General features: G+C 38.5%; 1 protein-coding gene across 1 annotated transcript in view; it reads left to right on the top strand.

Annotated features, from left to right (window-relative positions):
• CLASP1 (cytoplasmic linker associated protein 1) overlaps positions 1 to 26,354 on the top strand; it is a 176,060-nt gene that overhangs the window by 127,539 nt on the left and 22,167 nt on the right. The window contains exons 27-34 of the mRNA XM_085311005.1: positions 134 to 297; positions 1,227 to 1,305; positions 2,612 to 2,755; positions 10,524 to 10,619; positions 15,060 to 15,203; positions 16,679 to 16,785; positions 21,888 to 22,004; positions 25,750 to 25,900. Coding sequence (XP_085167131.1) covers positions 134 to 297; positions 1,227 to 1,305; positions 2,612 to 2,755; positions 10,524 to 10,619; positions 15,060 to 15,203; positions 16,679 to 16,785; positions 21,888 to 22,004; positions 25,750 to 25,900 — 1,002 coding nt within the window. The remainder of the gene's footprint in view (positions 1 to 133; positions 298 to 1,226; positions 1,306 to 2,611; positions 2,756 to 10,523; positions 10,620 to 15,059; positions 15,204 to 16,678; positions 16,786 to 21,887; positions 22,005 to 25,749; positions 25,901 to 26,354) is intronic.

The following is a 26,354-nucleotide window of genomic DNA, read 5'->3' as shown; positions in this document are numbered from 1 at the left end:
GTCACTAAAATCATTCATTCATGAAACTGTCTATAACAAAGTCATCGTGAAACTCAAATAATCAAGGAGGGAGGGGTTTAGAAATCTATTTATAGCCTAGTCTGTTTTCCTGTGACATGGTTTTTGTTCACAGGTCTTCAGTATGTTTTTGGAAACGCTGGTTGATTTCATCATCATTCATAAAGATGACTTGCAGGACTGGCTTTTTGTTCTCCTGACGCAGTTGCTAAAGAAAATGGGAGCAGATTTGCTGGGGTCTGTGCAAGCCAAAGTTCAAAAAGCTCTGGATGTCACAAGGTAGAGTACTCAGATGGTGAAACTTATGTAGGTTTTCTCAGGATTACAAGAAGGCACCTAATGAACATCTTAACCCACGAGTCCAGTATGTTTTGAGGGATGGATCTTGCTGAATACTAGTATAAATGAGAATAAAATCGTGTCATAATATTTAAAGCACTGAACTCCAAGTGCATACACATTGAAAAATCTTGAATTAACAGAATTAATCAATTTTACATTTTAGATGTTGTCCTCTGAATTTATCTCTGTAGGAAAAAGCATTTACTTCAATTTTCTTTGTTTGACTCCTTAAAAAAAAGGGGGGGGGGGAAGGGCAAAAAAAAATATTTACAGTGTTCAAAAAGTGACTGATGCTTTACTACAAAGTGCAGAATGTCTTACATGTGTTCAAACAGCAAATATTGATAATGTAAAGAAAAGATCTTGAATGCTGCTGCTTCCTTGCACACCTGTTCAATTCTGTAGTCCGTGTTCTTTCCTAAGGATGTCTACCCTAATAAGACATCCTTATTATAAAGTGTAGCTAATCTAAAAAAACTGTAAGACTTTGGTGGGGGCGGGGGGAGAGAATTAAAGAACGAAAGAGATACAAGAAGAGGAAAGAAGAGATCAAAACAATTTGTGAACTCTGGGGAAAAGGTAAAACAGTGTGCTGTTATAAGGGAACAAAGAACAGCCTGAAGTAGAGAAATGATGCAGCAATATAAAAAAAGCAGAAGTGTAGGTATATTGACTTAGCAATTTTTGCCAGTGTTAATTCAATAATCCTTGAATTAAAACTGGATCCTTGGATGTGAAGATTTTTTTTTTTTTAAAGGGAGGGGGGTACATATTGAACTCTCATATGTGAACTTCTGTGTGTCAGATGAATTTAGTCCTGATCATTCATGTTGCATTAAGTTTTTGCCTTTGTTTTCTTTGGACAGGGATTCTTTTCCATTTGATCAACAATTTAATATTTTGATGAGGTTTATTGTAGATCAGACCCAAACACCAAACCTCAAGGTCAGTATCAAAAGCCTTTACAATGAAGCATAAACATGATTCTCTTCATTTGCAATGACAGGTGTACTTTAAAGTATAGAACTCACGGAAAGATAATTATAAATACTTGTATGATACAATATAGAAAGTACATTGACAGCTCTGATTTATTTTTGCAGTTGTTTGCGTATTTTCATAAGAAATATGATTTCTAAAAGTCTACACTTGAGAGTAACTCAATTCTCATCTCCTGAAGTGACTTCCAGTAATACCTAGGCTAATTTTTTTTGAGCATCTCAAGTTAGACACATGCCTTGTCAGAATTACAGTAAGAATTTTGACTTCAGCAAGAGTTAGCAATCAATGTGCTTTTGGAATCCCTACTACTGCCACATACAAACACTCTCCCCTTCCCCTCTTCATTTTAATACACTAAAATATCTTTTAAAATATTGCCTTGTGATTCATCCTAAGTCCGTAAGAGTTGGGCTTTAGGTATACTGGAAAGTTTTGGAGTGAAGTTTAGAAGGGGAAAATTCTAACTGTAATCTTGGTGGGAAAAAAATGGTTATACAGGGCAGGAGAGACTAGAGCCCTTACCCTGGACAAGTGGGGAACTTGGCCACTAAGTATGCAGTCACAAGTACTTGTTGTACTGAGCACACCTAGCAAAAAGGATTGGCACATTTAGGTTTAGAAGGAAGAACATCAGTGTTCTGCTATTGAGCCCTGTTAAGGGAGTACAGTCATTCAGCCTGTCCTGAAGGAAATTGCTCTTTCAAGGTAATAGGAACGCTGGAAACTCTGGAGATTGTCGGATTTCTCTTCCAGAGATAGGAACAGAAATAGGAATGTAGGAATATACAGAGTATCAAATCACTAGAGTGTTTTCTTTCTGTTCTTCAAAATCTTAGCTCTTTGGAGATTCTAACCTCAACATTTATTTGGAGACCATAAATTAAGTTTTGGCATCTGAAATAACCCTGAATATAAGAGAGAGACCGTAAGACATTAAAACGTTTGATACTGATGCAGGCAGTGTGGTGGAGTGCTGATTTGCTTATGCAAATGCACAAGCAGACGTTTTTTCAAGCCAGTTCTGATGTACCATTCCAGACTGTTGTTATACAAAGTTAATCCTTGGTAGAAAGTTGCTTCTAATTTGAGATCTGATATGGAGATGTTACAGGGATTCTTTTTTCTTTGCTCAATACATGGATCTGTATTGATCGAAGATCAATTCAAAACAGTCTGTAGTGATACCTGTTTACCATTAGATAGTTCTATGTTTTGCCAGTTTGTCAGGCTGACAAATCTCACTTCTCAGGTGAAAGTTGCAATCCTGAAATATATTGAGTCCCTGGCAAGACAGATGGATCCAACAGACTTTGTGAACTCCAGTGAGACAAGACTTGCTGTATCTAGAATTATTACTTGGACAACAGAACCAAAGAGCTCAGATGTGAGAAAGGTAAGCCAAAATACTGGAGCATTTGCAGTAGTTGTTGTTCTTCCTAAAAAAAAAAAAAAAAAAAACCAAACAAAAAGCAAAGCAAAACAAAAAAAACAGTTGTAAAGACAATTTAGTTAGATTCTAATTAAGAAAAAAAAAAGTATTTTGCGTTCCTTGCCATCCAAACTGAAGTGTCAATTCAGTAAAGACACTCTTCATATTTTTTTAAAGCTGCTCAGCTGTGTGACTTTAACTACTATGAACAAGCAAAAAGAGAACACGATTTAAACAGGCACTTGTTACTGAGCAGTCACATACCTGCAGTATTTTGTTTACTTAGATAAAAAGTGCTTTGTAGACTCGAAAGAAATGTAGTGCAACTTCTGTGACACAGTATTTCTAAAGGAAAGAAAACAAATCAGTAAGCTGCCAAGGACTCTCAATTCTTTTCTTTTTAAAAAAACATTGTGTTTATCTCAACTTGGAAGAACTTGACACATCTGGGTCAGGCATAGATAATACAGTTAACTTGTTTCTTTTCTTGGAAGTGTCAGGTAAGCTAATATGGAGCAAATAACAGATACTCATCTGTCCCAAGAGAAAAGTGAGACTGTTTCATGTATCTGGCATCTGTAACACAATTTAAAATTACCTTCTTTTCCCAGCTCAAGTACAGGAATAAATTCCAGTAGGAGTTGTGGGTTTTGAGAAGTACTTAAACTAAGAACTCTTAAGCATTTCAGAATGTAGAAATTGTATGAGATCTCTATACTCTACATGTTGAATTATTGCTAGAATAATATTTCAATATTTTATAACTTTGCCAATAAAATTATTTTTGTTGATTATTTGATTTTAATGATATGGACACTGGCTAAGAAAGGTGCTGCTACCGCACCATATCTGATGACTGTCAGATTTCAAGGAAAGTTTCTGTGTGCATGCTATGAGCTTTCTAGTGTATGTTTTATCAGATGTAGAGGAAAATATCTCACTTAGACTTTCTGCATAGGTTATTTACACCAGTATGACTGAAACTTGCTTCTGCAAGATGGTCTGTCTCTGAAAAGAGTGACTTTAAATCCTAGACTTAAGTCTGGAACATGCATTTCCATTGTGGGGCTCTGTTAACAAAGTCCGAATTAAATAATGGGGAAAGAAACTGCTTCTCTGTTACAGTTCAGATAAACTCCAAACTACTTACTCTGGCAGATAAGAGCACTGCAATTTATTTAACTAGAGATATATACTGAAAGCAAAAGGCAAAATCTCCGTGTTGCTCAGCAGAAGGAATATTCGACCATTAGGGGTCATCATTGCTGCATGCAAAATTGAGTGAAGAGTATCTCTGCAGCAGCTGAAAAGCAGGCTTGGCTGTGAAGCTGCAGGAYGCGGGGAACGCGTGTTCACGACGCAGTGACCATCCCTCTTATCCACTTCCAAGACTCTCAGAGCTCTGGTAAAACTACCAGGAAACTTCACTTGAGCAGTACCTGGGCAAGGGTCAGAGTGCCTTGGGGGCTGATAAGAGATTACTGAATCTAACTTCTGTTTATTAAACCTGAATGTGACTACTGCATATGCCTCTAGTGCTGGTAGCGCTCAAGTGTGGTATTCCACAGTTGAGCTAATTTAGGCTATTAAGGTGAATGCAGACATGATCTTTATTTCATCATGCTGTTGGTGTACTGTGATTTTATTAAGAACATAGTGCACACTGCCGGGTTTGGAAGAAACATTGTGGGGAAGGATTTATAAGCAATCATTGGCCATTATCTTTGTGAGGGCTATAGTTAACAGACTAATAAATTCATTATGCAATAACGAACTGGATTATCACAGGTCAGCCCTGACATGTAAGTGTTCTGAAGAACACAATTTAAAAACAGTTTTGGAGACTATCAGCAGGAAAAACAGTACCAATTTTTCATATTAAAAGATTCATTTGTATAACTTAAGTTTCAAAAGCTGTTTTTTCTCCTCTTGGAAGGTATTACCGCCCTCTAAAAATTGAGGGGACAGTTGCAAGTCTGAGGGAGAGGGAGAAAAATAAATCAGACTTCAAACACTCAGGCACTTGTCAGAATGCCAGAGAGGCCTTGGAAAAATTGTAAAATGTAGGAAATGTGGGACTTTCTCAGTAGTGACTGCATTGAGACTATCAATGCAATCAACTGTGTGTTGACAGGARCAAACTTTGGTACTGAAGAGTCCTGGCTGACATAGTCCAGTCCACCTGTACCCGTGCAGCTGACTTGGTGGAACAGAAACACCAGTGCTGAGCTGCCTGTGAAGGCAGAAACTCTTCCTTACAAGAAATTTAGTCCCTCAGTAAATGTGCTGTTAATGTAAATATCTATCTGTGTCATAGTCATGCTCTTCCTTCTGGAGATTGCCTCTGTAAAGCAGGTGCAGGTAAAGGCRCATTCGTGCTGATTAGTTAAAATATAAACATTCCAGTGGTAAATGCTCACGGCTGTTATGTGCACATAATCATTAATCGTGCAGGTTTTATCCTGTGGTAGCAAAGGAATCTGTCAATGAAATGGATTACATTATTAATCAGTAATGGGACCATCCTTCTGTTACTGTTAACTGTACATGATGGTCATGGAGGTCCCAGCCCTGTGGTTATTAAAGTATTGGAGAAAAATGCAACCTAAGGTGACATCTGATCCAAAGAGCTTTTTCAAACTGAATGATACATCTATATTAAATCTGGTACGCCCGTACAATGACTTCTTAAACATACGTAATGATCATGCTTAACCTGTCTGCAATTGGACTTGGATGACAGACCATATTTAATAGCTACGGAAATCAGAAACAAACTTAGCCTAAGAAATTGCTGTTATGCATAAAAGAGTTTGTTTTAGCATGAAATGGTATCTGTAGCTAAACACAAGCTCTGTTATCACTGCTGTGTATAATAAAAAACAAAAAGACATGATGTACTTTGAGGAGTGTACAGTTGGCAACACGGTGAGTAATTGACAAATATCTCAATGTCTCGGGGCAGAACCCATTTAAATTGTTGACAGGGGTGGTAAATTATGTATAGTGAAAATTATTGCCATGTTTTATTTTTTAAAATAAAGTGAGCTGCAGAGTGTTATGGGTAAATATTTTTTCYTTGTTTTAAAGATAGTTAACACTTAACTTGCATTCAAGGTAAATACTGTTAAGACTTATGACCTGGAAGCAGTACTGGAAGAAAGGTGAAAGGTGTTTGTCCTCTCTGTTAAACAAAAGCTTTTAGGTAGAAACAGATTGTGCTGCATCGTATACTTATRTGGAATGTGGTTCAAATTTTGCCTTCAGGTGCAGTGAATTGTGTATGTGAGAGCATGTGTTGGTGAGTTATGCACACACAGCCAATTTGTCCCCAAGCAAAGACRCATGCATGATATGTACACCAATGAACAGAACACAGATCATGATTTAAGAACTCTAGTCTTGATTGTGTTAGTGTTTAACCATGTGTGAATCACTTTACTTTCCTCTGCCTTGGTTTATTTCTCTATCACGGGGTGTCAATTCTCTCTCTCTTTTTTTTATTTTTTTGAAAATGTTTTGGATTTGATGAAATCATTCTACAAAAGCCATTTATTGCTTTTGGCACAAATGATGATGCAGATAGATGACTGGTGTTGAGGATATTAAGTTATTAACTTTACTATTATCACTAATATTGCTGGCAAAGTTATTGTGCAATCCTTACGTAGGCAAAACTCCCATTAATTTTGGATTACAGGATTGGACTCTGTGTGGGAGAATACTCTGATCTTGGCAAAGAGCCATCAGCTTGAGAATAGAAATTAAGATGAGATTTCTAATTTGACTCTGGCCTAAGCCCTGAGAAGCCTTGTGCCCAAGGCTAAGGGGAATGGAAATTTTTATTAAATGTGGGTGTTCAGAACTAAGAAAGGGGGCTGTCTCATCTCTAGGGGCACCTGGGATTTTAGTGCTTAGAAGGAGTTTGTGTAGAGGTTGAAAGGGAGCAAGACTCTTCAAGGTGAGGGGTCGGTGATGCTGCCCACTGTCTTGGTAATCAGCCAAGCTCTGGTCTTAACCGTGACAGATCTGTAGCACGTGATAATGATTTGGCCCACTAATCTCAAGGAAGAAGTAATTTTTTCTTCCGTGCCAAATGTCCTACCTGACTTCTCTGTTGATGAAACACACGGGAGTTTTATTTTACAAGCCTGAACTTATTTTTACCCATTATGGGCAACGTTGTATCCTATACATGGCATCATATTTTGCCTTCCACTTACATAGCTAGGAAAACACTTCTTTCAACTATCCCACTTCTAAGCTGTGTTTTAACCAAGCTGTCCTTGAGCGTAGACAATGRATGGGACTCCATAAGACACTAGAGCATTTGCAGTGGATCCAAAAGCCCAAGTGAGTGTTTGTATTACTTGGATTTACATTATGGTCGAGTCCCCCTTGGAAYACCTGTCCTAAACAGTGCCCTCCTTGGATTGTCACTGGTTTGTGGGTGAAGTCTAGAGATATGCAAAGAAAACTATCTGGTATCAGAATTACTTCCAAAACTGATCTATTAGGACATTAGGACATATTACAACAGAAAAAAAGAATCAAAGAGAAAGCTGTAGACGGCCAGATTCATGCTCTCAAACAACCAAGGAAGGTGGTTTTTTTTTTTTTTTTTTTTTTTTTTTTTTTTTTTTTAATAGCAATCCTGGATGCCATATTCCAAGAAATTGATGTTTTCACCACAGTAAGGAAATTATATCTAAAGCCTAAAGAAAGTTTGGCTAAAATATTGCTGCAGCATCTCTACCAGAACCYGTGATAGACAGGAAGACTGCTAAGGAAACAAAATCAGACTCCTTTGCAGTGTGATGTCAAAGGAGACCTCTGAAATTTCTCCTGGAACTTTGTATTTTTCTATTTGGRGTTAGGCTGGTTTGAGCAATTCTGTGACGTGAAAGTTGTGCTGAAAATGGACTCCTGAAGATTCTTAGCTGAAATGGCATCATTCATCCTTAACAGTGTTGGGCAACAGCTAGTGCTGGTCATGTTCTTTTTATGTAGCAGAAGCAGAGAGGACATTTGCAGAAGTGCTTTTAATAGCAAATTTTTTAATATTCCTCAGTAGGTCAGGCCTTGTCTTTCCGGACTTGAGGATTGTCTAGCTTTCTTGTAATGTTCCTATTTAAAAAATTGCATGTTTCATTGACTCCATGAAGAACCAAGTTAACAGAGAATTGGGCCTGAGGATTTAATCTCAATTTCATGGAGTTTTAAATAGCAGTATGTCCACACTGCTGARTTCAGCTGCTTAACAAAAGGATATTTTTTAAAGAAGTCAGACTAGAACTAAATGCTCAGAGGAACAATTTTCAGGGGTTTTAACATAGTCATTGTTAGGAAAAATAATGTAATTCATCAAAAATGGTGCTTGGTGGATTTCAGTAATTACTTGCTTTAATGCTGCTAGAACAAAAAGGTTCTCAGTGTCCTAGCTGTGTTTCCAAAATAGTAGCTGTCGTTTTCTGTTTGTTTTGAATTTGAAGCTACAGAGCTATGAGAGTGCAAATATTTTTAGTGTATGCAGTGTAAGAAAAATAGCTTTTCTGAACAGTAGTGGCCAGAAAATCATCACATGCCTGTTGGGTAACATGGTCACATGTGTGGGTTTCCTTAATATGGCTGTTGTATTTATACAGTCTTCTCAACCCCTTTGTATTGAAAGCAGTTTGTCATACAAGCAGTTGCATTTTCTCAGTTTGCTTGAAACTAAGAGCTAATGCTAATGTGAGATAATTCATTATTTCATAGAACATGTGCACTCATGCTTATGTATCTGTGCATAATGTTTGTACATGCCATGTATATAAATATACAAAAACCTATATAGGTAGAGGTGATGCATCATGTTCTAATATGAGGACGAGAGGTTTACATGATGCATTGTAGAGTCATCACATAAATGGATCATTGGCTGCTTTCGCTGCACTATGATGGATAAGTCTGCYGTACTTATTCTAGCATTTCAAACCACTGTACAGGTTGAAGTGCATGTCTTTATTACAAACCACCTTCAAAAAATGCTTCTTTCTTAGCCTACGTGTGGAAAATTTCCCTCAAAATTTGGACCTGCATCATGTCAGGCTTATTATTTAAGCTTCTTGTTTGTCAGTAGAGTGTAATTTTTGTTGCTAGTTCTGTAAATAAATAGAATATCCTGGGGAGGGGAAAAAACCCGTCTCTGGAAGAGTTACCTTTTTGTACRGAGCAAAGTTATTCAGAGTAACCTTCATCTCCATGACTTCTAAGAGTAATATCTGGTTCTGGAAATGTTTATCCTGGAGATAATGAACCKTTTTTGCTGTAGTCTTTGCTATGGCCAGGTGACAAAAGAACAATAGACATAAGGAGTTTTAATCCATTACAGAACTATAATCAAAGTATGTGATGATTCAGTGCTGTATAGTTTTGCTGGCACTTGCCTGAGATGCCATTCACAATGTAGCCACACTTCGACACGTCACGCAACAATGCATGACTTACAAAACCTTTTATGCTATGTTAAGTGTGTACTATATAAAACACAATGACAATGTGGATTTAATCTGTACGTGAATTCTGTATATAAATCYTAAAAACAAATTCTTCCTTTTCAGGATATGGATGTAAACAGAATAATAGAAATCTTTTGGGAAAATTATGTATTTAAAAACTTGAAATCAAGCCAGCATACTTGGATTGTGAACTGATGAAGCCATGGTGATTCGTGCTACYATATCAGTAATTTGGGCATCTGTAATCTTCTGATTTAGACCCAAAAAGGGAACAAGCAGGAGGTTTGGTTTGGCAGATAGTTTGTTAGCTTCGTGCCAAGCTAAAGCTTAATTGTCTGCTGAAAAGTATACTTAAATGATACTTGTTTAGAGCCTGCAAATATTATGAGTAGATGTGAATTAACTCTTAATGTTAGATATGCTCATCAGAGGAGGTTGTGAGAGTATTGCTCTATGCCAATATGTGTGCTAATACAAGCTGCTAATGTCACTGCTGCTTCTCAATCTAAATGGTTTTATGATTTATCTGCACTTTAGTATAACTGAAGGGACATGAGAGAGAGAGAGTTGCTCTGTCCTGGTATGTCCTGCATTGTTAAAAACACATTTATCTTAGACTGGATGGTGGAATAAATAATTCATATACGGTATGATTGTACTTCTCAAAACTGAGAAGACATTCTTGTCAAACTCCCCGCAGATCAATCCCAGTATAAAAGGTGTTTGTAGAGGGTGTTGACCTGTTAGGCTGATGGTTGGGCTGGAGTCGGGAGTTTGCATKTTCTTGATTTTTATTTGCTCTGAGCATTCCAAGAGACACGGATAGATACAGGCAGACGTGAGCTCCTCTTCCAGTGCTCCTGGCTGGCTGGATGCGAGCCCTGTTGTCATCTCAGAGCAGCACTTTGCCTAGGCCCTGCATCTCAGCAGGGTTTTCCAAATGGCTGTGGAGGTGATCGGTAGGTTGCCAAAGCGAAGCACTGCAAAAGGGTTAAGGGAGGATTTGTAAGCCTGAGAACTGTGGCTGAATACTTTTAAGCCAGTGCTCCCTCTGCTGAAAGGAATGCTCTTCTGGTTAAGTCAAATATTTATGCTTTTTAGTTACTTGATAATATGCAAGTGACTGATTAAAACTGTCTTAGGAAAAAAAATAGCATATATACTGTTTAGATGATTTAATTGAAATTATGCTTTCTCTAAATAATATAAACTTTCCTGTTTGTCAAATCCAGACCATGCATAGTTGGGTAGGTGAGGATTTGCCAGCTAGGACAACTACAGCTTCCTCAGGGCCTGGTGAAGGAAACTTGGAAGAGAAATGTAAACAGGTAGATTAAATCCTGTGTGCACTAATCACACTAATCTTGTTYGCAGTCTCAACTCAACCATCTAGCTGTGCAGAGACCCTGCCTGGGAGCCTGAAAAAAACGTGTCTGTCTGTTAAATAACTTCTTGGCTTTGGTGTGCTTTTCTGTTAACTTTGTTCTTGTTTGCAGATTGCTTTTGTGTCTTGGAAACAATCAGAGGTTGTGGTCCTCTGCTCTTACAGGGGTGACAATGTCGTGAGCCTCTTGTCAATATAAATTTGAGCAACTTGCAAACTGCTTTCATGTAGCTCGGGCACTGACAGCTTATTCTGCTTTGTGAATCAGATGAGCTACAGAGGCTGTCATAAGGCACTTGTGTGAAGCTTGGGTCAGGTCACTGACCACGTTTTCCCCTTAAAATCAATGGATTTTCCCAGTTAGCCTTGATCTTTTTGCTTAATAAGCCCACACTTCTTTAAAGGGACTTTAATATAGTTCAACTAAGTTACAGAAGTTACTGGATTTTTATGAATCTGGCCATCACTCACTGTCAATTTTTTTTTTTTAAAAAAAAAAACCTACCAGAGTATTTGTTTGTTTAGCAGCTGATGCTGTTGGACAGCATAACTTTTGCATTGGTGTCCATATGAAAGTTCAGGAGCTGCTACTGGGCTGTGCAACCTGATGCCTAGTTGCAATGTTATAAAGAAAATAATGAAGTTACATAAGTGATCCCTTTCAAATGATTCAACAACCTGACATTGAGCCAAACCGACTCACTATCATAGCCAGCCTCTGAAGAAACCCCAGTGAATTCAGCCTAAGCCAGCAGAGAACGACGTCACTAAGATTTGGTGACCTATAGGGTCTAAATTAATTGTCACTGAAAGGAGAGGGATTAGTGTTCCACAGTAACGGCAGAGGGACATAAAGGCAAGGRGAAGTTCAGATACTGCTCTTTCTTCAAGTATAGTATCATCAAGCATGAGTGCTGCATGGGGAATGTTTGTGTATTGAGTACAGAAATAAGGGGTTTTTGATTGCTTGTTTTTGATTTATTTATGCCTTGAATAATCTAATGAAATAGGAGCCAAGAGTTTCAGAAATGACTAGTGATTCTGAGATCATTAAATGTCCTCTAGTCACAAGCTGAATAGCAACGGAGTTAAAATTGTAAGAAACATTATTTGTGAAAGATGTCCTTTGACTAGATAGATGTAGATTAAGTAAATGAAACTTTAAAAATTATGAAGTGTATGCAGATCCAGGTAGCAAAGTGATGCTTTTCATTARTGAAATAAAATTAACTGTATTGAACTGGAAAGGTTTGCAAGACTGAAACTTAGAGCACATTATAAATGTGATTTCAAGCCAGTGTGGACCTTTCAGCTGTTAAGGGCAGTGGGATCTGTGTTCTTGATTTTATGGTAGCAGGGGCAAGGCCTTTAAATTTTAAATCCAAAGCAAGAAATCATGGCTGAACTTTCAGATAATAGCTTTTACAAAGCAGTTTTTGTCTGAAATAAACCTGCAAATACAATTGGATGGATGAGGAATTCTAAAAGAACACAGCAAAAGTGAACCCACATAGGTTCGGTGTTGCCTTTGAGAGCTTTACTGGAGCACAGCTCATGGGCCGTAATACTTCTTGACTTTATTTCAAAAAATGTAGACTCTAGTTCTGTTTTTTTTCAGGCCTCATAAGCGTATAAGCGTTGTGAGCCAGTTCAGTGCTCTGTTCAAAGCCCAGTGATCTAATTGCAGGCCACAACAAGGCTACTAAAGAATGCTTAATGTACACAAAATGCTGGCAGACATCCCTGAAAACAAGCTGTAGTTGGTGCAAAGAGGGAAGAAGGACGACAGTCCTGTTTTCGTTAAAGTCAAGACCAAAAAAAGAAAGAAGAAGAAAAATTAAGTGACTTCTGGGAGCAGAAAACTCCCTTATATTCCTCTAATGCAACATCTATATTATCAATGTGTATATATCAGGGCTAAACTGTACCAGTTGGGGAACTGTCCACTTCAAAATGAAGTCACAGAATCGCAAAGTCTCTGGTGCAGCTTGGAAGATCTTGCTCAGAGATGTGATGCTTCTTAGATCAGATCTCTCTGGCACACAGCAGAAGCTGAATCCAGCATCAGTCTTGGAGCACACTTGCTTTTGTGTCTTTCTTGCTCTTTTTTACACAGGAGATCTCCAAGGATGACCTTATTACTAGCCCATCTATGGGTGATGTCAGGGACAGTAAGGTATCTTGCATCCTGCCCTACCTTGCTGYAAGTTGGGCAGCTGCTGCCTTACCAGCCCATCTCTCTGGATATTCCAGTCTCTGAGCAATCTCTCAACTTAAGAAGCTTCTTGATCAAGTTTCCTGTTTTTGTCATCTTAATGAACATGAGATCTGCTTGTTCTGGCACAGATRTGTGTGTCCATTTTCTAACCATCCAGGATATGCATGACTGCACAAATGGGAATGTACTTTGGCATGACTGTCACTTTGCATTCAGTTCAACATGCTGATTGCTGTTCTGAGATCTCGTTTGCCATGATTTTTTATTGCCGAAAATGTTATTACTGGTGAAAACTTAAATGTCTTAGATCAAACTATACAGAAGTATACATCCTTGGTGGGTATCAGGCAGAGTTGCCTGAAACACTGGTCATAGGAGGGTAGATAGAGTCTGGAGTTAAGAAAACCATGAGAATTCTCTCCCCATCTTTCATCCTTGGATTGTTAGTGTGAAATGAATAATGTTATATTATGTTTCAGTTTAAGTCAATGGGAGTTTTGGCAGGAGACAGCATGATCTATTTGGAGTGAAGAGTCTGGAAGACATAAAGTTCATGGCAGTCCTGGGYAGCCCATTGACCTTCGGGTGCCTCAGTTTCCTTGGCTGTACGAAAAGAATGCTGCTTACCAGACTTTGAGATCTACAGATGGAAAGTGTTCTTTAAATACAAAGCTGTGTTACTGTGAATGAGCCAGATGAGCAGAAGGATCAGTATAGCTTGAATTGCAGTTTGCACACTGAAACAATGAGGCACTTTCATTCCTTTCCACTATGAAAGAGTTTCTGTGTGCTGAAGTTCATCTGCTAGTGGATTCCACTTTACAGGGAACTGCAGATACACTTAATTACTGCAACTTTAAAAATACATTATTTATTAAAAGTGCCTTCTCCTTTGAGAACAATGAATGTACAGTTATCACCACAATAGTGAATTATATTTTTAACCCACTTTTAAGTTATTCTTTGTTATTAGGAAGCTTTGGAAAGTTCCAGAAAGGTTCAAATACAAGTGTCTGCTATTCCTAAGCCTGAATGCTGCTCCAAAATTGGAGCACATACCCCTCTTCTTACTCTGAGACTAAGCTACTGCTTTGTATCCAGATACGTACCCTGGAGGTTGGTGTGTCAACGGCTACCCCCAGTTGGAAAGGTGGTGCTGCAGAGTCCATCATGGAGGTTCTTCACCATTGCTTCATGTGCCCTATTATTTAACTCAGTTTTTATGGTATCTTCGCATATATTCTCAAATCAAAAGTGTGTGGGGGGGAAAAAGCAGAAATGGTGCCATTCCCATGGGCTGTGTGCTGCTGGGAGAATCTGGTTAGGAACATGTGATGTCAATTACTCTTGCAGCTCTGCACTCAGTGATTTATACTGTTTTCGTTTCCATTTGATTCCATTGTCTTAGTTCAGGATATGCAGAGCTGTATGTTTGCTGATGGAATTAGCGGAGATCCTGTTCTGGCAGTAGGGTRAGACCCTACCCAGTGAAATTAATGGTGAAATTTCCAATTGTTTCAGCAGTACTGTAGTTTCACTTAGTGACTTCGAGGAGTCTATATTTGCTCCCTCCTGGGTGAGGGAAAGATCCCTCTTGCTGTCCCAGTAGATCTTCCMCCTGAGCTAGGGGCTTGTGTTGTTCTATCAGCCTCCATGGCTGATAGGAAAGAGGGGCAAGCAGAAGCAGGGATTCTCTATCTGAAACAGATTTGGATCCTTGGGAAGAAGAGAAGTTGGGTAGAAACAAAAACTAGTCCCTTTCACGCTTAGAAGGTATGGGAATAGCAAATTACACTCCTAGATTCTTCATACTTATCTGATCTGAGCTTCTGGCTTTATTTTTGATTTCTATTAATTTTTGCAGTAACTTATTCAATGGAAATGAGTGTACAGGACAGGAGGACTAGCTGTGAATCTCTGTGTACACCTGAGAAATTTATATATATGCAAAAATGTATTATAGACTGTAGGAACTTAAAAGTTAACRTGATAGTTAATATCTCCTTGTGACACATCCAAAATATGCTTTTCTCATGTAAGCATCATCTTTTTAAATGAAAAGCTTGTATCATTTATCAATTTAAGATTGTTCCAAACAGAACGCATATTCAGAGAATAAAAACTAACCATCCTTTCCTTTTTTTTTTTTTTTCTTTTTTTTTTCAGGCAGCACAAATAGTCCTGATTTCTCTTTTTGAATTGAACACTCCCGAGTTTACCATGTTACTTGGTGCCTTGCCGAAAACATTCCAGGACGGTGCTACCAAGCTCCTGCACAACCACCTCAAGAACTCCAGTAACACCAGTGTGGTGAGACCCTTGTCTGTGCAATAGCAGAGCCCTAAAGACAGCRGCTAATTGATAAGCTGTTGCAGATGCTCAGTAGCAAGACTGTCACCTTACTTGAAACAATATTGCAGGAAAGGATTCTGTTTGATGTTGCTTTTGTAGGGACCCTTAAAACTAAAAGCTTGGTTATTTTTTAGTTTTTAAAACCATCACAACCAAAGCAGATTTTTTTTTTAAAAAAAAAAGAACGTGATGTAMGTGGAAGTGAGGCTTGTGTTTTCAAATCAGTGTGCTTTTGAAAATCATGCCTTTTGCTAAAACAGAGGCCCTGATCCCACAGATTTTTCTGAGTGTAACACTAGCATCAACATCAGTTCAGTTCAATAGCTGATATATTGTGTGCTAAGAAGTTTGCAGACTGTTTGGTGTGATCTAATAGCTCCCTTCAGTCTGTAACTATTATCCTAAGTTTTTGTTTTTTTCATGAAGCTCTAGCCTATTTTTATATCTCTGAAGGAAGGTGTTAGTAGATGAGAACCCAAGTGTGTTTCTAAACTGCCTTTTTTCTCAAGGCAGCAAGGATTAGAGTATTGCCTTGTTTGTGCAAAAATTCTGTAAAATTTTGGGGAATTTGAACCCTCCCATCTAAGCACATGCATAGAGACAAGTAGATGTTTGTTAAGCTGGAACTGCAGCATTAGGCTTCTAGGAGGAAGGGCTAGATTTACTAGTCCCTCCACTTTGTTCAACTTCCTATTGTGTGAAATGAGTCAGAAATGGGAGTATTTTGTAGTGATATAATGATTATGCAGGCCAGTGGAAAATAATAAATCATATTGCTAACTTATACTCCTAACAAGCACAATCAGAATGCTTTAGACAATGTGGAAAATAGCTGCGTAATTAAATTGCTAAATTGCCAGAGTAATAGTCTGCATGCTTTGGAGTATGGAGAATAGTGTTTGAGGAACTGGGTAACTGGATTGATAAACCATTTCCCTGGCATTACTACAGGCCATCCACACAGCATGGTTCAAACTACAGGTTTTGTGGACTGTAGAAAGATGCACATGTGCTTGCTTGATTCTCAGAGCAGTCCCTTTGAGAGCATGTTACTGTCTACACAAAGCATGGCTTTCAAAGCACTCCCCCCCAAAAAACACTTGCACATTTTGGGCGTGCACACTTTGAAGCGTAGCTGCAGTAGGGCACATGAGCTTTGTGCCTGAGCCTTATGTGAGCTTTGAAAGGTGACTTGCTTGGGGTTAAAGATATCATAGAGCTTCTTACTGGAGAAAAGCCCACATTTGCTGTGATTTGCTTCTGCACTTGACTCTGTCAATTAGTACTGCAGATTCTTAGGTCAAGAGCCATCATCAAAACTGGACTAAGCTTGCCCAGGGCAAATAAAGGGAACATTTGGACTTGTTTTTGTTGTCCTTTTGCTTGTGTATTGTAGCACACTGCTAATGCCTGTCTTCCTGCTCCTTTGCCAGGGTTCCCCCAGCAATACCCTTGGTCGAACTCCTTCCCGGCACTCCAGCAGCAGAACCAGTCCCTTAACTTCACCTACCAATTGTTCCCATGGTGGACTGTCTCCAAGGTAATGTGGGGGGGTTAATTAAAGCACTAACAAAATCTTAAAGGATTTCARCATTCAACATGAGCATGTATTTCCAGAATGACTCATTTTCAGAACAGATAAAGACCAAAAATTTATAGTGATTTCTCTTAATGAACAGGGCTTGAACGTGATAATATATGATTAGTATTTGACTTCTATGTTCCAATCTGTGTTATCTSTGTAATCTTAATTTCTTTTCTCATAATTTCACATTTTCTTTCACGATGARCCCTTCTCCAGAATCGCACTTCTGGGTCCAGCAGAGGTAATATTAAATGGCAGCRTTAAAAACCAGGGGTCTTTAGGTTGCAAACATTACAAAGCAGATGAAGGTATTCAGATGAGCATTTCAGGTTGTGCCTATTTTTCAGGTGTACCCTTGTGCCCAGTTAGTTCAGYTGACTCTATAGTGCTCCTGTTGCCCTTTTATGGTTTGCGAGGATGCAGAACAAGCAGAGGTAGTGATCCTATTTCAACCATGAACACTTCTTAAATCCCCCTCTTGGTTGCTTCTTGGCAGAGCAGAGRCCTGGTCCTCTGGAGAGCAAGTCTGTTGCAACCAGGTGTTTTGCTGAAGCCGCAGATGCCATTCTAGAATATATTGATCCATTCCAAAGCCTTTTATCTGAGCAGACACAGACTCTTAGATGTTGGAAACATCCATGTTTTGGTCCCAGAAAAACTTAGAATAGAGGAGATGTGGATTTAAACAGTGTGCTTTAGGGGAATAGAATTTYTGAATAAAGTGTTAGGTTTGATTTCATGCTGGGAAAGCTTCAGAGCTACTGCTGCTGTTTGCTGTCCCTGCTTCTACCTGGGAGATCATTTCCCTTTGTCATAGAATAGGCAGAGGGAAACATGCTCGGCAAGAACTGCAGTTCGTCGTCCAATATAAAAAGCCTGACCTTAAACTGAAATCTGTTCATCAGCCCTGTTGTAATGTGCTAAAGCTTATCTGGAGGGATGCTTAGACGTAGGAATTTCCATGTGTCAGGAAAAAAGTAAATTTTTAGTCTTCAAAGAGAAGTTATACTAGTGTCAGTGGCATATCAGGGGCATACAGGGCCTCCTGAAAAAATTCTGGATATCTGAATACACCTTTGTGCCCCTAAATCTGTTACAATTGAAAACTAGTCTGAGAAACTGAAAGCCAAAGTAGAGGTTGCATACTATAATGTTTCCCCCAAAAAAAGTCTCCTTAAGGAAATAAGAAGTGTAGAAGGGGAAAATTTCAGGGGAAATTCAATAATGCTACTTCCTTTTTTTCCTAGTTTCAGGCGGGTTGGCCCTTCTGCCTTCTGATTTTTGAAATTACAAGTTGTAATCTGTCTCCTTGTGGTTATGTTGTGGCTTCACTGGCCATGCTTGCAAGTGGCACTTGATTTTTAAATCTGTGACCTTATGCCATTCTCTTTTGGGTTTTGCCATTGTAACACAACTCTTTTTTGTCACTTCCTCACTCCTCTTGAGTTTGTCTTTGCATTCTTCTTGCCTCTTGATTTCAGGATGCATGTATCAAAAAGTTGATTAAAAGCTTTCAGCTTACGTTCAGTATTTCACTGTTGCTGTTTTCTAGAGGTGTTTTCCATGTAATATGGTCACAAGGAGTAGCTGGAGAGGGCATGGGAGTCTAAAGCTTTCTACCATTAAAAGATGGCAAGACCAAAACTGTCACTGTGTCCGGGCAGTTTCTTTCGTAGACAATCATACCTTCAGCTTCCTGTGGAGTTCCTGGAGATGCTGATCCAAAAGTTGAGATGTCTGTTCAAGTAGTGTGTCTCATTTCTTTACTGGATTTAGTTATTCAAGAGTGATGTATAGAAACTACTCTATAATGACAAGTGAAGGTGAAAACTGCTGCAAACACCACTAAAAATAGTCAGTGAAAGGGTTACAGCTGGGTTTTTGGGGGATATGGTGGCAGGTTTTTTTTAGGTAGACCCTGAACAGTGTTAGTAGCTGCAGGTTTTACCTCTAGCAGAGATAATGGCAAGTATGACAAATTAGTGGTGGTAGTTTCTCATGGTCTGCWGGATTGCACCCTCTTGAAGGTGGCTTGTGTTAGCACTGTTTGAGCATGGCCCTGACTTACAGAACAAGGGGGAGTTTAGCTCTGTTTTTGAAGTAAATATGCTCCTCTTAAGGAGAGGGGAAAAAAAGGGCTTTGGAAGATGTACTAACAGGTCATGGGAAGGAAAGCATACTGCAGTACCACAAATGGTATTTGTATGGATGCTTCTGTGTCAATGTTTCCATTATAAAATCTTGTGATTTGCAGTTCATCTGTGATGTGAAATGTGACTTTTTAATCTCTCTTAGCTTGAAAATAAGCATGAGCATAGCTGAAAATAAGCAATATCAAAGGATAAAGATTCCCCCTATTTCTCTATRTAGCCCTGCTTTGAAACTAGACGTGGCTTTAAATTGTAAGGGCCCCTTTCCCAAAGGGAAAGTTCTTAATGCCAGCCTTCTTTTTGGAGATGACATTTTCCTTTGGGTTTGCTATTGATGCACAGATTGGAGGGGTCATGTACAGAGATGTATATRTCTATACTGGGAGTTCTAACAGTCCATGAAGAAAAGAGAGTTGGTGGTCCAGCAGGAATATAAAAATGCTGTGCGGCATAGCTGCTCTCCCCACGTACTGATAATGTCGGGGGCATGTCCTTAGCTAGCGTTAAGCAACAAGGCTTCACTGGTACTGACTGTCTATAGTAGCTATATAAGCYATTGCCCTTAGATCGTGGTGTTTCTCCCATATTATTGCCATCGCAATTGATTTTCTGTTTTTTGTGTGTGCATTTGAGCTGTCTGGATTGATTCAATGATCTGGTTGAACTGGACTTTGCTGATGCCAATAGCTAACTTGCTGAGCGAGGTGATAGTGTGTGCTCAGGTATTCCCTGATGTTAGTGTCTTCAGAAGGGTAACTTGCTCACAGGGCCTTGGACAAAGTTGTTCCTCCTCCTACTTTCATTTACTTCATCCAGTCCTGCTTCACGATCATTGGAAAGTATCCAGTACGTGTACTTCCATGCATTTATATTGGCTTTTGTTGTCTTGATGATCTTGGTTTTAGGGGAGAGGAATTATGGAGAAAAGATCTCTTCTGGAGAAGAGCAGCGAGAGAGGACACTTTGGAGGGTTGAAAACAGTAATAAAAATACCCTTGTGACAGAGAAGAAAGAATATTTTGTGGGCAATGATGAGATGAATGGTTTGAGTTTGTGTTGGGCAGAGAAAATCTGAGATTTAATAAGTAATGTAGTATAATAAAAAAGGAAATACTAAGTTGTGAATTTTTCCAGCATAAGGATACTATTTTGATTGTGAAATGATCTTCTGTAAACTAAAATGTGGCATGTAAGTTGTGAATTTATCTGGAATTTCTGGGGATATTTGAAGGACTAATATCAAATGAGTGGGTTTGCACTGCAATTTCTGCCTTTATTGACAGTCCAGAAACATGTCTACAATGCTTAAGTCTTTATAGTTCATTTCACTGCTAGATCTTTAAGCAACTTACAACAACTGTATTGATCATCTTTTTATCTAAGCTGTGAAAACTGAGACTTGAATGAGAAAGACTAGCATCAGCTGGAATCTCATTTCTGCGAGCTCTAATTGAGAAATAAGTCACACTAAATAGGAGCACAGCAATGTAAATGAAGGCAGAATTTAGCTTKTTTTGATATAGTTTACATTATTAAAAGAACAGATTTCATCTTTTAAAGCTCTCTAGAGGAAATGTATCAAAATAACAAATAAAATTACTATCTATGTAAGTTTAGGTGCTTTTTCTCACTGAAAATAGGAAATGCCATTAAACATAAATTTTGATAGTTCTGGTATTAAGTTGAGTAAGGAAAAAAAWTAAAATAAGCCACCCACCTTATACAGTAAGGACAAGTGTTTGGTGGCCCATTTGCAGGTAGGTGAGATCTGAGGTGTGGGATTCCTAATGAGCAGTCTTGTCTGGTGTGTTTCTGTAAYAGTTGTTCATAATAGCTATGTGCTTTGCTTGCCGGTTAATGAGAGAATTTCTTGACACCACTCTTCAGATGAGTTTTCAACTGGCATTGCAGCTATTTGCACTAGAGCAATTCTTGATTTGTTTGCCATTCCTAGTCTTACAGCATCTTTCACTTATGCATACGCAAATATGACTTTCCAAGATAGTGTGCTTAAACTTAATAGAAACAAAGTAGTATCCTGAATACTCCACCAGCTCAAGCATCTAGATTGTCATTTAGAAGATGGTTTGGGAAATCCATGTAGTGTAAAGGCAGCAGGGTGAAAACRAAGGCCTGTATTTTGGACAATTTTGCACAGCATTAGATGTGCTAAATGCGCCATATCAAACGGTGACCAAAAKGGCTTCATAGAAGTTTGAAGAGAAGCCTGAACTAGCTTTGAGGCTTTGCAGGGAGCTGGGTTTCATTTAGTCTTTTCAGGTTTGCTGGGACTTTGACCAAGCCCCTGATTTGCATGATACATTTTTGCTCTGGACTGACTTTCATATACTGCACATCTGGGGTCAATTTGAATCTGACAAAGTAAATGTCTCTTAAGCCCTGCAAAAGCTCAGTGCTTGTTGATTGTGGAGGGATTGCAGGTTCTTAGTAGAAGCACCTGGTGYCAAACTTTACAAGCTACCCTTGGGTATCTGATTAAAGTTCAACTCCAACTCTTTTCTTCCAGGGAAATTCTGTTGCTTGCAAGTACCTGTGTAGAGTGAGAATCCAGACATGGTCAGAGGTGGTTYAACTAGAACATTTTAAGAATTGTTTGTAGAGGCTGTGTCCATATATGCAATTTATTGGTTAGGACGAGCAGGGACTATTTTTTGTGTGAATGATATCATTATATTAGAAATAAGGGGAAATTAATAATAAAGACCAAAGCAATGACTTGTGTGGCTCAATGGAGTATTCTTGTTTAATTTTGTTTCTATTAAATTTCTCTCTCTCTTTTTCCAAGGCAGCATGACAGCACTAAGCCACTCAGATTATAGTTTCTTTTTTTTTTCTCCCTCTCCTTTCTCTGTTTTCTCTCTTTCGTTTCTCCTCTGATCACTGCAGTCGGTTCTGGGGTTGGAGTGCAGACGGGCTGTCGAAGCACCCCCCTCCCCTTTCTCAGCCTAACTCCATCCCCACTGCTCCTTCCCACAAGACTTTCAGACGCTCTTACTCTCCCAGGTAACAAGCTACCTGTTAAACCAACTTGTCTGAGGTGTCACAGYATTATTTACCTTTCACACAACAAAACTCGTTCAAAGTGGGGCATGAGATTTCCAGAGTGTCTGACTGAAAAAGGCAACAGGATGACGTTAGTTTTCAGAGAGGACAGATGGCAGTCAGCCCTTTGTTTGCTCTGTAGGGAAGATGTGGCATGAAAGCGGAAAACCTCAAAGTTTTCCAGATTATTTCTCCCTGCCATGTTTTGTGAATGGGTTTCACAGTTGGGTTCCAACGCAGAACACAGCTGAGCACTTTTTGCGGGGGCTGGTTGTGTTATGACCRTGTGGGCAAGGTCTTTCAACTTAAATACCCTGTGCAAGCTGCATATGAGTACATTCAAATAGGCACTGATCTCCTAGTAATTTTGTATATTCAGTAGTTAATGTCCTTGCAATRCTGAGGATGAACCTTGTCTTTATGATTTTACCCACTGCTTCCATAGAGTGATGGTGCAATGTCATGGAAAATTGTAGTATTGAAATTAAAATGGTAGTATTAAGTGTCCTTGCCACAAAAGACATCAAACAGCTATTTGCTGCTAATCTTGAAATCTCTTCCTCCTCCTGTGGCCTCATGTTTTGTACCTGGGTGTATATGGGGCTTTAATCACTAGACTGGTCTAAATCTGTATACTGATTTTAATCAAAAAACTTTCGAATCTAAATTGAATTAATCAGACCCATCTCTAAGTTAGCTGCTTTAGATTTTGTAATTTTATACCTTGCCAGCAGTATTTCTATGGATATTCTTTCTTCTGCTTTGAATATGGCTATTGTCTAAGGAAGGACTACATCATCTTTCCTTGATGCAAGAAAGCTGAAACAAAGCAAAACAAATGGTTCCTTAAGGGCTTAAAATCTGAGAACGTGTGACACCTGAGACAGAAAATAGAACCCCGTAATCTGTATCTCTGTGCATACATGCAGGTTCTAAATGTTAAATATGTATTCTGACTTTTGAGAAACTGAGAAACAAATTGGGTTAAACTGGTTAAGAATTGATTTTCTTTTTTCTTTTTTTTTTTTTTTCCTTCCTTCTTTCATTAATCCCACATTGAAGTTTGGAATTACTTGATGCATATCCCAGCCCTGAGCCTGAAACTGCAAAGTTACTGTGTACTGCTTGAAGATGCTAAACTGTTGATCACTTGGACATAGTTTGGGTTGGAAACTGAATAATAATTTAAGGAAGTAAAATGCATTTCATATCAGATCAATAAATTGAAAAATTGTATCTTGATAAACTTAGAGAGCTGTATTGTCTTAATGCAGCATAAGATGGAAAATAATACTGTGACATCCCTAAAAGCTGCTCATCTCTACTCACTTCTTATTCATCCCATGACTCTCCTAGTTTCCTGCATGAATTTTTTTTTTTTTTTTTTTTTTKGTGACTCTTTTTTTCCCCTGGAAGGTGGGTGTAGTTTCATTGTATTTTTTTCCTCTTCCTCCCGACATCATGTTGTCTGTGAAGTATTCCAGCACTCATACTGGCAGTAGATGTGTTTGTGTACATGTAAAACTTTATTCTGTATAAAATAMAACAATAATGGGATCACTTACACAGGCTTACTGTTAACGTACAAGATCAAGAATCTTTAGATTTTATTAAACTTTGGTTTTGTGCTTTGAAAAACCATCAGATCACGTGCTCCTCAAGTTTCRTTGTTCTTTGTTCAGAACTTGCCTAAGTCCTTTAGAGTCTGTACTTTGATCTATGTTTTGGGAGTTTGGGGAGCAGTGTAAGGGCAAAATTTGCCCTGAAGAAAGTAGTGGTTATAGCAGAAGACTGACTGTCAGTATTCCTGCAACTCTTTATCAGTTCTGTCATGCATTTCCTTGTGTGACCTTTGGTAAGCAGTTTCATCTTCTGGTATGGGTATACAGTTAAAAGTCACACGTATACCTTCTAGACTGATGATTTAATTGCTTGCTTRAATTTTGAGTGAAGAACCTGTTGAAATTTTTGGATTAAACATATCTGAGCTCAATATTAGTATTTCCAAGATGATATGAAACAAAAGTTGTCCCATTCATGKCTGATACTGACAAAGTTTTTAAAAACTGTCCTTGCTTTTCTTTATCTGGAAAGCAATCACAGTGTATTAGCGTCATTCAGTCTGAGAGGCCCCAAATACTCTGATTTAGGTACATTTATAAACAGCTCTTGTTTCCTGGTCTTAGTCTGTTGTTTAAATGGTTTGTTTTTCTTCCCAACTAGGCCCTTCCTGACAGACACTGTTTGAAGTTTGGGAACTGTTCTTTGGTTTCTTTGCCAGAATACATTGTGCTGGTGCTTGTGTGATTGTAAAGCAAGCRTGTTGCTTGGAAGCCAAGGATTATGGCTATTTTCAGTGTGTGCTAATCCCAAAGAAATCAGGCAGCACCAGTCTTATCCTTTGTCTGAAGTTCTTGAGCTGCTTCCAGAAAGTCGTAGTTCTAGATAATTAATATCCTACTTTTAGTTCTATTGAAAATAATAGCAGTGTACTCAGGATTCAAAAGAGATTTTCTGTTCCTGACTTTGCCACCCACCCACCTCATAGGGAATCTTCCTTTTGTAGAGAASGATCACAGCTCTTTGTTGGGCCATCATCCTCCAAGCCCATCTTGTCATCCTTCCCAAACTGTCAAGAAATAGTAATTCACCTCTGTAGGGAGCCACTTCTTGCCATTTATTGACGAACAACTTGATGTAAATGTCTTAAATTCTTTTGATTTATTTGCTTCTGGCTCTGTTAAGATCCTAGACTTCCCTAGAGAAATTGTTCTTAGTTACTGGGTCTCTTCATAAAAATCTCTCTTGGAAAACTGGCTTAGTTATACAAGCTCAACTTCCCCCTGCATAGAGCAGTATTGCCAATAATGTCTTTTAATTTTATTTTCTCCGAGTGTTTAGGAGCTTCTCTTCCTAGCCACATCTTTTATATTGTCTGTCCCAACATGGCAGACACTTTTTTTCATGGAACTTAATTTTGGATAACTCAATAAGGAAGCCCCAAACTTGTGTCTTTACACTGTTGAGGAATTTCTAGCCAGCTGGCTGCAAGAAAGCATCAGATCTGAGTGAGAGTTTCCAAATTTAGAGGCAATACTAAAATGCTTTTACTGTCAAGGCATCATGCAAGTGGTTCTGTTTTTCCTATTCTGTGAATRAAAACTGGAATAAGCTAGACTAAGCTTTATTTCAAGGTACATTTTTCTTTCCATTTAGATCCTGCATATTTGAATCCATAGACAGAATATACTTGACATATGAAACTTCAAGCTAAATTTCATCGATTTCATTTCCACCAGCTGTCACAACACTTTGACTTCAGGTTCATTTTAAATATATATAAATATATATTTAAAAAAAATTCCCCCTTCTCAATAACACCATTACCATGCTGGGGGGATAGGTTTCTGGTTCTTACAGAAGCTAAGACACTTGCTACTGTGGAATGTAACAAATGCTGGGCCTGATTTCCCCTCACTTACAGTAGTATAACTCCATTGATTTTGGTGGAGCTTCTCCTACATTTACCCCAGTCTGAGGGGAGACTCAGACCTGAAGTCTGCTTGGATTCCATCCATATGTTGTTACAAGTCACCATTAGAAACAGTACRCCGAATCATCCGTTTCCAACTTGGCATTTGTTTTGTTAGGAGTTAAAGTTGATTCCAATTTCATCTGTAACATTTCATATACGTTTGGTCTTTAGTATGCTGGATTATGACACGGAGAACCTAAATTCTGATGAAATCTACAGCTCTCTTCGTGGAGTCACAGAAGCAATTGAAAAATTTAGTTTCCGTAGTCAAGAAGACCTGAATGAACCAATCAAACGCGATGGAAAGAAAGACTGTGACATCGTAAGTATTTGATTAATGTCTGGGTTCAGGTGACATTTTAAAGCACTGCTTTCAAACCTGGCTTTGAATTGTTAGTGTCCAAAGCCTAGATACTCTTCCTGTTTTTCTTCTTTTTTTTTTTTTTTCCTTGCAAATGGCTTTTGCTCATTGGATACTGAATTCTTATTCCTAAATTATTGAGTCCCAGGTCTGTAGTCTCTTGGTCACCTCAAACTCTATTTAATCTTCTGTGAGATGTGCTCTGAATGAGTCTTCTGTAAGAAGAAATCAGTGTTAGTGTTTCTCAGCCTCAGCATTGCTCAATGATGACTTTTTCGTGGAATGTGTGTAATGGAGAAATGTTTTTTTTTTTTTTTTTTTTTTAGAAGTATTTAAATACGAAGCTGATTTCCGGCACGTTTAGTAATTTGTTCATACGATGGTCCTATAACCACTTTGACTGCCTGACTGTTAT

The sequence above is a fragment of the Rhea americana genome, unplaced genomic scaffold, assembly GCF_003343005.1.
Source record: "Rhea americana isolate MKP2758 unplaced genomic scaffold, rheAme1 scaffold_33, whole genome shotgun sequence".
In the NCBI taxonomy this organism is placed as follows: domain Eukaryota; kingdom Metazoa; phylum Chordata; class Aves; order Rheiformes; family Rheidae; genus Rhea; species Rhea americana.
Note: the sequence above shows the minus strand (reverse complement) of the source record. Positions and strands in the feature narration are given on the sequence as shown.